Source organism: Asparagus officinalis, chromosome 1 (genome assembly GCF_001876935.1).
Source record: "Asparagus officinalis chromosome 1, Aspof.V1, whole genome shotgun sequence".
NCBI classification, from domain to species: domain Eukaryota; kingdom Viridiplantae; phylum Streptophyta; class Magnoliopsida; order Asparagales; family Asparagaceae; genus Asparagus; species Asparagus officinalis.
The window spans coordinates 269,497-284,472 of record NC_033794.1 but is presented as its reverse complement, the minus strand read 5'-3'; the positions used below and the strand labels follow the sequence as shown (position 1 = coordinate 284,472).

Sequence of the window (14,976 nt, the reverse complement as noted above, 5' to 3'; positions counted from 1 at the left end):
GGTCGTCATCATCTCAGGTATTCTTGCATTGAATAGAATCAGCATTTGTCCTTTGGAATTGCATACTGTATCAACTAATTTTTCTATGTCAGCAGCCTTCTACAACTGTTCCAGCCTCTCGAGCTCCTAGTCAGGCTCCTCCTCAGGCTACCCCACAAGCTCAGTGAGTTGCAATTCATGTTGTCTTTTGCTTATTTCCGTGAAATTTATTTACTTTCTAATGTTCATTTACGGCTTCTGGTTTCAGGGTTGCATCAAATCCTGCAACTGTATCTGAAAGGGCAGCAACAGGGTAAGTATTATTTCTGTTTACAAGCATTTGCTTGACTGATTATATTGCAACATTTTATCCAAAAGTATGAAATCTTGGTGTAATATCCTGTATTTCTTCTGAAATATCTGAAGAAGGCAATTCCAAATGCTTGATGCTTTAAACACAAAAAACACACACGCACACGCACACACAAAGGCTGGTCAAATACTTGATATAGAAAAACTGATCATTTGCTTGTAATCAGTAACCAGAACGACACTAGCACATGATGATGATAGAGGTAAACATAATGAAAAGTCAAGGTGAATGGAATATTATTGGGATTAGCTATAGCCTATAGTAACCAGAGAGGAGGTATTTACTGTGACTTAAATGATTTAAGGAGCAATGGATATTTTTAAAGATTTAAATAATTAAGAGGATTTGTCTCTCTACGGAAAAGAACCCATACAAGATTTTAAGGTTTTTTTTTCTTTTCCCTCTCTAGACAGTAACCAGAGGGAATAACCAAAGAAACTTAGAGTAAGAATTGAAGGTATATGTGGACTTTTTTAAGGATTTGATGAACTAATACCGGATTCAGGGAGATTTAAGGGATGTAGGTGGCGAAAAGAATCATGCAAGAACTGAAGAATGAATTTTTAAAACTGTATAACTGGAGGGGCCTACTTCGACCAGCAAGATTTAAGGGGCTTGTGGAAAAAAGCCAAAAAGAAGAGCCCTTGCAATATGGAGTTCGTGAAAATATTCAGTAGTATATTTTCCTGTTGTTGAGCCATTTAACTATACTAGCCAAATTTAGTGTGTTTGACTGTTTGGGTATATGTACGTGGAGCATGTTGCATTTTCCAGGAAACCCTTGTAAAAAAGGAGAATCCTTGGTATAATGAGTTCACAAAATTATTCAGTAGTGTATTTTCTATTTGTTAGTCGTTTAACTGTAAGAGCTTTATTAACCACTTCAGTGGGTTTAGTTATGCATATGTGCAGTTGTGTTGCATTTCCAACAGCATGAAAATCCAACTTTCGCTGTTGGAATACAATTTTTTGGCTAGATAAATTACTTTTAGTTCTAGGCTCACGGTGCACCACTTATAATAAAATTATGCTTGACTAGTTCTTTACTTTTTTTTTAATTTGTGAATGAAAACAATATATGATAAAATTTTGCTGGAATTTGCTAGCACACAAAAAATGCTGTTTCTAATGAATGTAACAACAGTGAAGCCTCTAATGCGGTAGCAACTATTGCTTGGGTATTCAACTCTCTGGAATGCACATGGTAGTTAGGACTTAGGGCAGTATGTTTCTCCAACCATCATGAATTAATTACACCTTTAGTATTGATGGATAGAAGGCTATTGCTAATCATATTTTTTTGTCAATATGTTACTCCAGACTCAGTCATTTATGAAACTATCATTGCGACTAGTCATATATGCAACATGTATTAATTCAAACTTCTGGTTTAAAAAAAAATATGCAACATGTATCAATTCAAACTTCTGGTTTAAAAAATGCTTATACCTGTTAATTGCAGAGGTCCTTTGGATACGTATGGTCAGGCTGCATCTAGTTTAGTTGCAGGAAGTAATCTGGACCAGATTGTTAATCAATTGATGGATATGGGTGGTGGCAACTGGGACAGGGACACAGTCTTGCGTGCACTTCGTGCTGCTTACAACAATCCAGAGCGTGCTGTCGAATATCTGTATTCTGTATGTTATGCATTCTACAACTTCTAATAATTATTGGACATATAGGAAAGCTTACCTGCATAGTTATAGTAGATATTTCCCCCTCCAATATCAGGGTATACCTGCTGCAGCAGAAATTGCTGTTCCAGTAGCTCCAAACTCGAATGAAGCTGCTACAACAGGTTCATCGCCTCTATCTGGTTTGCCAAATTCGTCACCTTTAAATATGTTCCCTCAGGTGAAAGTAACTGTTCTGCTAAAATTATTGCGCGACTACTTGTTTGCAGCTTTGCAACATTTAAATTGATGTTATCATATATTGTTAACAGGGGGCTCCCAATCTAGGTGCAGGTGATGGCGGTTCTCTAGACTTCCTGAGAAACAACTCACAGGTTTGTCATATCCTTGTCGACATACCGTTTCTGAGTTTATTGTGGAATTTGTTTCTACTGGTACATCTATCATTTAGCTGTTTCTTTTTTAAAAACTAAAACTAGTAACTCTCCAGTGTAGACGTTTTAATTTAATTCACATAGGTGACTAGTTGATGAATGCCCTGCAAGCATTCCAGTGGGAGGACTGCATGCAACTTGCACTAGTTGGTGAATGCTCTGCATGCATCTCGTAGCTTGTATGTAAATTCATGGATGGCGTGGTTTAGGCTTTATCTATTGGTCATGAGCCGGGATATGCAAAAAAGTTGCCCAAACAAAGTTTACTGGTATTCAATTTAGCAATCACCAGCACTTTGTGTTCTTTGACAATTCAAGCCAACCATATGGATTCAGCCACTATTATAGTAAAAGGTTGGGAGCCATTTTGTTTTACAAAGTAGTTAAGTTTATGAAGAGAAAAAGCATTAGCTTTTGTTTTCTACGAAATCAATGGTTTTTGTGTGTCTAAAACATAAGTCTGATGTCCTGTAATTATACATCTTGTGTTGGTAAAGGCTGAATATCATTCTTGAGAAACAATTTATATTCAATTGGTCTAGATAACTTACTCTACTGCATCATATCGGTGTGATTACCTGTCCAATCACTTGCTTAACCTACTCTTTGCTATATTGGATTTGGTAAATTCATAAGGCAAGGACAATGCAGATGACTAACGGCTAGTCTGGGAGTGCTTGAGCTTTAACAATTTGCTAATAAAAGCAGCTTATAGAAGCAACTTATATAAGCTGCTGAAAGTAGCAGTTTGGTAATCATAGATCAGAAACTGCTTAAAAAGCAGTTGAGGTGTTTGGTAGAACTGTGCTTAATGATCATTATTAAAAGATACAAGGAATATTCGGTCGGCCCTCATATTTTTATCAATTCCTTATCCGTAGTTGGAAGGAGAAAGGCTTCGTGAATATATGGCATTAAACTAAAAAAGCAGAAGCTACTTTTAAAAGCATCCCCAAGCTGCTTCTAAAAGCACCCCCCTTTGAGAGTAGGAGCAGTTTAGATGCATGCCGAAAAGTTTTCACCAAACATCATTATTGACCGCTTCTTGAAAAGATAAGCAGAAACACCCAAAAGAGTAATACCAAACTAGCCCTAAGATACGTGTTTCCGGGAAAGCAAGTGGCATTGCCTTTTGTATATTGCATATTGTTTATAAATGGGTTACCAGTTAATTTGTACCCTGTAAAACTTGCATGAGGTACAAATTTCTTTGGAGTTAATATTCTAGACAGGGAATACCATTATGTCCACCCGTAAATTGTAATAAACCGCATGGTTTTAAATTATAGTGCTAAATCTATTATAAGTTGTCATGGTAAAACAATTCTCTGTTGAAGCAGTTCTTGGTAAAGATAGATGTCCTTTGTGAGTCTTATCCTTTGTTTTTCATACTTAATTTTTAACACCTCAAAGTCCAAACCTATTAGATTGTTCATCTTTTCTTAAAATGCAAGTTTAATTGTTTTCAGAGTGCAATTTTAGTTTATAGTATGCTACTGTTAATCTCCAGCATATATTGAAAATATCATTCAAGAGTATTAATGGAAGGTAGTAAGTCAGGTATTTCACTAACGTGGCATGCTAATGCTTCTCACTTAGTTCAGTCTAGGCGTTCAGTCTAGGCTCATAAACGCTTAAGGCTTCACAGTTTTTATATTGAAGAACTAGCAAAAGCCTAGAGTTCAGACCGTCCAGTGTATAAACAGAAACCGGCAAGTAAGTATCATTCCTTTCCTAGTAAGAAAACATTTATGCTCAACTTTAATATGTCGAGTAGTCGAGAACATCCATCGCACACATTTTCAACAAATCTAGACTTATTGAATCTAGAATAGACAATAGTTCTTTCATTTGCATATGTGGCTCTTGTGGCCTTGCCTTGGTTCTGCCTTCCAAAACCATGACTTTTACAAGCTGTAGAAAAACATGTTAAATTGAATTGCTGATTTATGTATCTGATAAATGTGAATTGTTTAGTAGTTGATGTGCGATTAGACCGATGCTTTATTAGATGTTCCATATGGCTCATTGGTGCAATGCTACATTACCTGGGTTATCCCACTTCTTGAAACTTGTTGGACATAGGTTAGGTTTGAACTATGATTGAAAGGGTCATTTGGATGTCTAGTTTAAAAAATAGCAATTTTTTAATTTATAATCCACATAATAAAAGAAACATAAAGATATTAAAAAATATTATAGGGATTTAAATTCTCATAACACGTGAATGAAAACAATATTAATCTAATGTAAATTATTAATTTCAATATATAATATATATGTGTATAAAGATTTATATAGCCGTGTCCCTGTACCCTACCTTTTACAAAGTTGCCGTGTCCCGTACCGTATCGGTATCTGTACCCATAGCCATGCAAGATAGGTACAATGCCATGCAATAATTTGAAATTCGCTAAATGTCATTCATGAAGATGTTGCAATATTTGATGCTCATGAACAAAAATACCTAGAAATATGCCGGATTGCAATCCCTGCCTTCACCAAAGCTTGGGATCAACCCAAGTTGAATATTTTTTTTGTTCTAGTTTTAGGAAACAGGGAGGCGTTGAACACATCTGTTTCCATATTTTAGTGTGCTGTATTTTACATCTGCTGAAAACTGATATCTTGTTGTCATACTTTACAGTTTCAAGCATTGAGAGCGATGGTCCAAGTTAATCCCCAAATTCTACAGGTTTGTGCTTTTGTTTCTTTCAGACATTTACTTGTGCTTTGAAGATCTAGAATTTGATTGTCTGTAGTGCTGTTTTTGTTTCAGCCCATGCTTCAAGAATTGAGCAAACAAAACCCTCAGCTCCTTAGAACGATTCAGGAGCATCATGCTGAGTTTCTTCAGTTAATAAATGAGCCTGTAGAAGGTGCTGAAGAGTGAGTCACTAACATGCTTTTTAGTAGGCTAAAGAAGCATCACCTAAAATATGAAATAAGTACTTTTTTCTGTTTCTCCTGACCGGTTCATTTGTTACAAGGTGCGCTACTGACAAATGCTTATTTCAGTCACAGACTTGAGTTATCTGTCAGATTCTTATTAGTTTTAGATGCCACTACATTTCTTCTTGTTTATAATTACTCAGGGATTAGAAAGGCGCAAGGGTTAGCATTTTATGTAACCTGTTTGTCAATTGTCGTATAAAACTGCATGTGTGACATCAAAAACTAAAACGAAGATTTAAATTTCTCGTGTTGGCAAATTCGTAGATGTCCAGAATTATGAAATGCATATTTCATCTTAATCCAAATGTTTGTCTTCTGAAGCTTTGCTAGAAAGTCTTCCGTATATCTTGCATATGTGGAAAATGGATTATCGTCACCAAATTCAAAGCCTGTTCTTATCAGAAAATGGTCGTAACTTTGAGCAAAGGCTTTGGCTATAACCAATGATATTTGACCCATTTTTGTTCATTTTGACCCAATGACAATTAATCATATCTACCAAAAAAATTGCTATTTTCATGTGTTTTAACCCACGATTTAGTCTATTTTTGTTATTTTTTACTCAATGGCAATTAATTCTCCCTTACAAAAAATCGCATTTTCATAGGCTTTAACAATTGATTTTTGTCAATGTTTTGTTCTTCGGTCCAATAGCAAATAAGTATTTGTACTTCAAAATTCATTCTCATGAGTTGCAATCCATGTTTTTTGCCCTACTGTTTCAACCCAATAGCAATTGATTATTTGAATTTAAATATTCGCGATGTTTATCCGCTATATTTTTGTCCATTATTGGTCATTTGACCCAATGACAATTAACTTTAACTCCTTCAAAATTTACAATTTCGATGGGTTATAATCCAGGGTTTTGGCAATTTTTGTTTGTTTCGTCCCAACGATGAGTAATTATACATACTTCAGAAGTTGCGATTTTCATGGGCCATAACCCCCAAAATTTTCATTTGTTTCTACTCAATGTTACTAATCACACGTTCTTCAAAATTCATGATTTCCATGGGCTCTAACCTACGATTTTTATCAATTTTTGTTTGTTTTGACCTAATGACAATTAACTATGTGTACTTCAAAATTCATGATTTTATAGGTTGTAACCTGCGATATTCAAAATTTGCGCTTTTCGTGTGTTATAACTCACGATATTTGTCAATTTTCTTGCGTTTTAAAAAGTTTGCGACTTTCATGAGTTATAACTCGTGACTTTAGTGTATTTTCATTAGTTCAAAATTTGTGATTTTCATAGTCTATGATCCACGATTTTAATCAATTTTCATTCTTTGGCCCAATGACAAATAAGTGTGTTTCAAAATTCTTGATTTTCATTGAGTATTCATGATTTTTGTTCATTTTAATTTTCAAAATTTACAAATTTCTTGGATATAAAACATGACATTTGCCAATTTCTGTTCTTTTCGCCCAGTGGCAATTGGAGCATTCTTTCTCAGGAAATCGTGATTTTCATAGGCTAACCTAGGATTTTTGTCAAAATTTGTTGTTTGACCCGATGACAAATAACTATGCTTAGCTTAAAATTCACAATTTTATTACTGGGCTTTAACCCACAAATTTTTTCTATGTTTATTTGTTTCGACTTGATGGTGATTAATTAGGCGTATACTTCAAAATTCGTAATTTTCATAGGTTAAATCACATGATTTTTGTGCACTTTTCTCAAATTTTAAAGTAATGGTAACTAACTATGCGTACTTCAAAATTCACGATTTGATGGGTTATAACATATAACCTACGATTTTGACAATTTTTGTTTGTATCTTCCTAATGACAAATAATTATATGTACTTTAAAATTCGCGATATTCATGGGCTATGTCCTATAACAATTTTTATTCTTCAACCCAATGATAAATATGTAAGTTTACTTCAAAATTCGTGATTTTCAAGGGCTATAGCGCATGCTTCTTGTGTATAGGTTATAACCCATGATTTTGGCAATTTTTGTTGGTATCATCCTAATGACAAGTAATGATATGTAATTCAAAATTCGCAATGTTCGTGGGCGATCACCTATGATTTTTGTCAATTTTCGTTCTTCGACCTTATGATAAATATGCAAGCATATTTCAAATTTGTGATTTTCAAGTGCTATAGCGCTTGTTTTTGTGTATTTTTGTTCGTTTCGACCCAATAACACTTGATTGTGTAAACTTTAATATTCACGATTTTTTGTGTTATAATTCACGAAATTTTCCTATTACCATTCATTCGATCCAAAGGCTATTAATTATGACTTCTTAAAAGTTATAGATTTTGATGGGGTTAACCTACAATTTTGGCAATTTTTGTTAGTTTCATCTCAAGTGCAAGTAATCATACACACTTCAAAATTTAAGCTAAAAAACGTGAGCATTACATGATATTTTAGTTGATCTGTCATGATATAATGTGCTGCTTTTATCAGTCTGTTCCCATATATCTTGTACTTTCTATGTCTGTATAGGTAGTTACTCATAATTTCATCACTGTTAGCTTTCTAGTTCATCAAAATTATTACAAATGAAATTAATCTGTTAGATGCTTGATAAAGTTCCTATAGCTCTTTATGGAGAAGACATAATGTCTTGTAGCATTCTATATTCTTTAATGTTCTTGAGATCATTTGTCATTGCCATCACTATTTACCATTTTTGTGTTTCCCCTATTTTTCTGATGTTTTTCAGGGATCTCTTTGATCAGCCTGAGCAGGAGATGCCTCACGAAGTCCGTGTCACACCTGCAGAACAGGAAGCTATCGGACGAGTGTGTTTCTTTTTCCGCTCTTTATTTCTTTGTCTTGAAGCAACTTCCTTTCTCATTCACTGATAATAGTAGCATGTTTCTTCAGCTTGAAGCAATGGGATTTGATCGAGCGAGGGTAATTGTGGCGTTCCTAGCATGTGACAGGAACGAAGAGTTGGCAGCAAACTATTTGTTGGAACATGTGGGGGATGAAGATTGACTGGTATATCCTATATCCTCATATGACGTGCAAAAGCCATGAAGGTTAATTAGCTGTTTCCTCGAGCTGTTTAATTGCTTATGATGTGTGCGAGGCTCAGCACCCTCTGCCTAATATTTTCTATAGTTCAGTTAGAAATTTCCTGCCTATCTTAGCTCAATTTTACAAATTACGTCGTCCCTTATCATAGGTTTATATATAGTGAAACTTGTTAACTACTCCATTCACAACATGCGATCATTTACATTCATGTTCTACTGTTTCTTATCCGTTTAATCTTCCGGAAAATATTACCAAGTGGTGGCTACCTAGGCTATTTGGATCATCATCTCTCACCCATCTCTAGTGGCATTACGCATCAGCTTGTATTCAACACAAAATCTCTAAAATGTGAATGTTCCTCTTCACTTTTTCCGAGTTTTTATAATACGCACATTTTTTCTTCCATTTATTTTTGGGGGTATGGTGGACGTATCTTCATAATTTAGCCTAGGTTCAGAACTAAGTGGTCTTGACTTTGTACTGTTTTATATGCTAGAAGTATCATTTCCCCCCCTTCTTATTGTTTACATTTCTGCTTGTAGTTAATGACCGTGGCATCAGCCGAAGGAACCTGATGCCGAAATTAAGAATCTCATAACCGTGACAGATGAAGTGCGCGATGTTCCATTTCCGATAGCCGATCAAGATGGGATTTGTCTTGTTTTCAACTTGAAGCAGAGTAGTTTCCATTGATTGCAAGTTTGATGGATGAATGGTGCTTGACTATAACTATTCTTTCAGGATCTTGAAAACTTTTCAATGATGGATGCTAACGTAAGTAGTTTTATGAGACTGCTATTGCTTTGGTCCGAGATCTAATTCGATAGGCGCTGATGAAATTAATGTATGCTTTTTGTATTATGTGTTCCTATCTTCTCATATTGATTATTTGGGATGTGATTTTGACCATCGCTTATTTTCTTTTCTAATGTCTTTCCTCCATCTTCGAAAGACATTTTTTTTCACTTGGTTCTTTTTCCCGCCATGTAGGAGATAAGCACGCGATGATTTGGGCTTGTGATATGTAGGGGCGTCGTCTAATAGAGCAGAGAATGCCCCACGGACCCTAAGCCCATAAGAAACAAATTTCGTAAATCGGCCCTTGAGCCTGCATCCTGTAAGGCCATGATCATGAGCTTATAGTGTACGAGCCCATATGCCGACGATTACAAGCCTATTTCCTATGCCTCTAGACTAAGCCAGCTATTCTACAGCCATATTCCATGAGTATTTGTAGCCTATAAGCCCAAAGGCTATAGCCCATAAAGCGAGGACGAAAAACCTACACGCCCCAAGCCTAGAGACCACAAGCTGTGTATTAAACACAAGCTCGCATAGAAACGAAACGGGCCGAAGCCTGTAGGATTATAGCCGAAAGCCCACATTTAATACTTGGTGTTTAGCAGGGGATTGCGAGGTTCTGCCTTTTCACTCGCACAAAATACATACGTATTTTCGTCTGGTTGATGGACTTTATCCAAAGTGGATGAAGCCTACCAATTCGACACTCACGTGCGATAGCATGCGCCTTGTCGACCCTCCATCTCGCGACACGTGCTGCCAGCTGGCTCGCACGAGGCTAACTGGGTTCATGCACCGGACCATCCGCACGTGTCGACATACCCTATTTGACTAGTCGACTTGCCGTATTTTGACCGAACTGTTCCTTTTCCAAGCGACCAGGGAACTCCCCGTGTTGAGCTTAAATAATTAGTAAACTTTATCTAGTAAACTTTTGTATGCGCTACATATTTTTTTGATGGTTTTGCGTTGAGAAACCTAACTATTTGATATAATTATGATAGATATTTTGTTTATCAATATATTGATAATTGGAAGTTTTGATTCATAGATATATATTCTTGACAGGTATCTCTATGTGCTTTAAATATTTTGTTTGGAACTAAACTTTATGATGCATACTAATTATCTTGACAGGTATCTCTATGTGCTTTAAATATTTTGTTTGGAACTAAACTTTATGATGCATACTAATTACTTGGTATAGCAAAATAATATAACATTAATCATATAGACATGAGATATTTTATCTATTTTGTTATGATAATAGGGAAATTATATTTTGATTCTTTTTTACAGTTTAATAGTAAGTCAAATATATATGCAGCTTAGGTTGTATCATTTCTGACTACTTATATATTATTATTATTTTATTTTGCATTCTTTTGCTACTTTAATTTTTGTATATTAAACAAATCCGTGCATCACACGGGCCTAAAACTAGTGATTATTTAAATCAATAAGTTAGTACTTTATTATACTTTAATCCAAGAGTCCATACTTTATTATCTACTCCTCTATACAAACGGGGAGAACCCAAGATTTACTATTCATACTACAATAATACTATAGTAATACTTGTAGTATTATTATAGCATTATTACTGTAGTAAATAGGAAACTGGATACGATGGTAATTTTTGAAAAAAATGTCACTGTGACAGCACAGGAAATACTGTAGTATTTTTAAAAATATGTAGCAGAAGCGGAACTGTAGCAAACAAAAATTTAAAAAATATTACTGTAGTAATTCAAAAAATCGGAATTCCTATAGTAACAAAAAAAATGATATGTCGTACTTTACACGATGTTCAAGGCTACTACACTTCAATTTAAAAGTCCATACACATCTGTTCAACTTGCGTACTTTATCATACTTCAATTTAAGAGTCCGTACTTTATTATACTTTCATCTTGCGTACTTTATTATACTTCAATTAAGAGTCCGTACTTTATTATACTTTAATCTTGCGTAACGTTACCATCTGACCAAGATGACACTGTGATAATCAAATCAGACTTGTATCGCAACAAAATTTAGGGGAAAAGAAAATCTGGAAGAATGTAGACTGATATAATAAGAAAAAAAGTAATAATTTGACTGCAAAAATTATCTTTGCTATGCCTAATATCGAAAATTTCGCATAAGCAATAAAAACTTTGGAGCGGCGACAACAGCCAGCCTCTGTAATTTTGAAAACTATACCATTCTCTGCTTTGTAAAGGCCAATCCAGATTAAAAACTAACCATTATTGTTAAGATTAAAAATTTATTTTTTAATTGCTTCTCGCAACAGCATGCGTTTGATATCCTTTTTTTTTTTTTTATAAAAGTGAATTGCTACACAAGTTGATCATATTCACGTATCCAACAATCATAAGAAATTTATGTAATCCAAGTTGATCACAATTATCTACCAAACAATAAGAAATTGGTATAACCCAATGTAAGAAATTCATCAAACCATGTTAACTTCATTATCTCATCTAAAAGAAGTCTTTTTTTATTTTTTGGTGTTGTGCCCCTATATAAATTACCTTCTATAGGAAGTTCAAATATATTTCAAAATTATACACAGAATTTCTAATATTTTACAAATAATTAAATGATAACTTTGAAAAAAAAGATTAATAATAATATTCTTTATAGATAACCTCACTATCTCATAACTAACATGTCATTCACTACTTCATAACTGTCCTGCTTAATTTTTTTAAAAAAATACATTTATATTATTTTGTGGAACTATTTTTAATAAACGTATTAATATTAATAAATAAGGTATTAAACTTTTATTTATTACGCACAAGGGTGGGCATCACGTGCAATAGAGTATTAGTATGATAATCAACAGTAGAGTGTTTAAGTAATCTCCCTTAGGGGGTGAGCAAATGGTCGGTTCAGTTAGTTTTGACTATTTGTTGTTAACCCGAATTGAAAACCAAGCTAGATTCAAATCTATATTGAACTGAGTCAACCCCGTTTGGTGTTGTTTAGTGTGGTTTAGCCTTGACACGTATCTCAAAGAAACATTTAACTCACATCATATCTCAAAGAAACTCAAACTGAAGAGAAAACTCATCAAATCAATAACTTTACAAACTAAAATTAAAACATTTATCAATTGAGATGCATAAGACTATTAGTGTAATTATCTTTTCACCTATGACGTTAGGTAATTATGTTGAGAGCGGTCACAACAAGGCTATCACAGTAATTCACGAACGCCGCCTTAAATAATCGCACGTGCTCGACAACTTAGCGGCAAGCGTACGCGGAACGCAGGTGCACGGACTGTTAGCAAATTTACATTCCTACCCTCCACTTTTTATGTACTCTATAAAATTTCCAATACCCTTTTTTTAATTTAAAAATTTAAAATATTCCATTCGAAACTCACAAACACTTCGTAGATTCCTCCCTCCTCGGATCCAATTCGTCCTATTTCCTCAAATAAGGGTTAGGGTTTCTCCGATTCTGTCGTATTTCGGTGAAATCGAGGGTTTTGGTGAATCCTTGAGAGGAATCGATGGTTCAATTGCCGAATCTCGGAAAGCTTCTGAAGCGCAAGGAGCCGGCGGCGGCGAAATCAGCGGCGGCGGAGATTCCGACGGTGAAGTCGGAGGTTGAGGATCCTTTGGAAGAAGAGCATGGTCCTCTTAGCAAGAAGATAAAAGCTCAGGTCTTTTCTCTTTTTCAATTAACTTTGTTTTATATGGATCAGGATTAGCTTTTTAGGATTCTCGGGGTTTAATTTTGGGGTTTGAAATAACTATTTGATTAAAAGATCGTGACTGCAGAGTGGATAGATAGGGACAAAAAATGATTCTTTTCTTATGTAGTTTTTTTTTTCTAGATATTTTTGGAGAAGCCTATGAAGACATCCAGTTCAATTCAACATGCCTTGTATTTTGAATTGGATTTTTTTTATAAATCTCGATTTTTTATTCGACTTCAGAGCTCTAGCTTGGAGATCATTTAATAATTTTGCCCACATTTACCTCAAAAAATATTTCTTTATTTTATTTTTCACATATTGAGAGCCCTTTGGTGATTGACTACTTGAAAGGCTTTTTTTTTCTTTTTTTTTTACATCTAGCTGTTTTGGTTCACTTTGGTAACTATTTATAGTTCTTGTCATTTTAAGGACATTTTGTTCGCGTTGAGGCCTCTGAAGGTTCTTTTACTATATAGTACTATTTCATACTCCTATTCATGTCAACAAGAGCATTGCTTATGTAAATGTATAGAGGTTTTATATTAAAGAAGGAACTTGCTTGGCATGGAATCTTTTTAAGTAAAATTTATGTTTATTAGTGTTATCTTGCATAACCATACTTCTGTGCTTGGTATGTTCTATGGTTCTCCTATCCTCAGTGGATAAGGTGGTACTTAGTGATGAGAGCATGAATGATTATTAGGTTTGCCAAGCTATTTAATCATTTGTAACCCATCATTTGTTTTATACTCAAATCTTATATTTCCATGACAGTGGGATCCAGATGCTGGAAGAGTACCTCCACAATCTGCACAATGCAGTTTGCTTGATGAACCTAGCCCACTTGGTCTTCGCTTGAGAAAGAGTCCATCTTTATTGGATTTGATCCAGATGAAACTTTCTCAAGGAAGTTCCGCTACTGCTTCGTATGCCACAAGCAGTGGGGGTTTTGATGGCGAGAAAAAGAAGGATCTGAAGTCTACCGCCGTGTTAGGTACCACTGACAAGTTAAAGGCTTCAAACTTTCCTGCTTCTTTTTTGAGGATTGGTTCTTGGGAGGTAAATGCAACTTTTTTTATTTCCTTTTTGTTGCAATTCTACCATTTTTACATTTTTATGCTAACAGTTTGTTAAGAGTATTTAACACTCTTTGGATGTTGATTCACGTTTACAGCCATAGTTTAGTTCAGAAGATCATGTTTGACAGTGCCATCGCTAGATTACTGATTTTTTGTAGTTCCATCAAGAGGTTCATAGTGTACAGTCTAGTTTACTTTCTTCCATAAGGTCTTCTAACTTTCTTTTGAACACTGACCAACTGCATGTTCTATCTTCAATGACTGCTTGTGCTTTCAATAGGTAGTTGAGGAATAGGACAGTTCTTTGCTCAATGATGGAGAATTACCGCGTAGCTTAGTGAGAAACAGTCTTTTATCCTTAAATTCTGTAATCTGATCAGCTAATTGACAAGTGAATTTTATAATAAACAGTACGTATCGACATATGAAGGTGATTTAGTCGCAAAGTGCTATTATGCAAAACATAAGCTCGTTTGGGAGGTTCTTGATGGTGGGCTTAAGAGCAAAATTGAGATTCAGTGGTCAGATATTATTGCTCTGAAGGCAAATTGCTCTGAGAATGCTCCTGGGACCTTGGATATTGTGGTAATGTTGCTGTTAACGCATGGAATGTGAACCAAGCTTCTCACTATTCCCCCTTTCCTTTTCATTCTTGTGTCTATGACATGCTTTAATTATTGTTTTTATTCAGTTGGCAAGGCAGCCTCTTTTCTTCAGAGAAACTAATCCACAGCCTCGGAAGCATACCTTGTGGCAGGCTACTTCAGATTTCACTAATGGTCAAGCAAGCATTCATAGGTAAATCTATATTTTTATAGTGGTTAGTTGTTTATACCAATTGATGATTCACATATGAAGTCTCATTAGTGCAACTACGATTCATAGTTTTCATTCAGACATTAGCTATCTCTTGTTTGCTGGTATATGCATCGTCAAAGAAAACTCAGACTAGTTTCATTTAAGTTGATGATACCTTCACAGATTT

The 14,976-nt window shown here is 34.9% G+C and overlaps 2 protein-coding genes across 3 annotated transcripts in view; both read left to right on the top strand.

Annotated features, from left to right (window-relative positions):
* Positions 1-9,302, top strand: part of LOC109845025 (ubiquitin receptor RAD23b-like) — a 14,647-nt gene extending 5,345 nt beyond the window's left edge. Inside the window, 11 exon segments of the mRNA XM_020414212.1 lie at positions 1-17; positions 96-163; positions 248-292; positions 1,815-1,992; positions 2,087-2,209; positions 2,301-2,363; positions 5,071-5,118; positions 5,203-5,312; positions 8,074-8,152; positions 8,238-8,354; positions 8,936-9,302. The exon segment at positions 1-17 is cut by the window's left edge and continues 4 nt beyond it. Of these exon segments, the coding sequence (XP_020269801.1) occupies positions 1-17; positions 96-163; positions 248-292; positions 1,815-1,992; positions 2,087-2,209; positions 2,301-2,363; positions 5,071-5,118; positions 5,203-5,312; positions 8,074-8,152; positions 8,238-8,351 (845 nt within the window). The 3' untranslated portion in view covers positions 8,352-8,354; positions 8,936-9,302.
* LOC109845008 overlaps positions 12,588-14,976 on the top strand; it is a 41,414-nt gene continuing 39,025 nt past the window's right edge. For both annotated transcript variants that reach the window (XM_020414201.1, XM_020414193.1), the window contains exons 1-4: positions 12,588-12,876; positions 13,687-13,971; positions 14,403-14,576; positions 14,683-14,789. In XM_020414201.1, the coding sequence (XP_020269790.1) occupies positions 12,724-12,876; positions 13,687-13,971; positions 14,403-14,576; positions 14,683-14,789 (719 nt within the window). In that variant the 5' untranslated portion in view covers positions 12,588-12,723. The remainder of the gene's footprint in view (positions 12,877-13,686; positions 13,972-14,402; positions 14,577-14,682; positions 14,790-14,976) is intronic.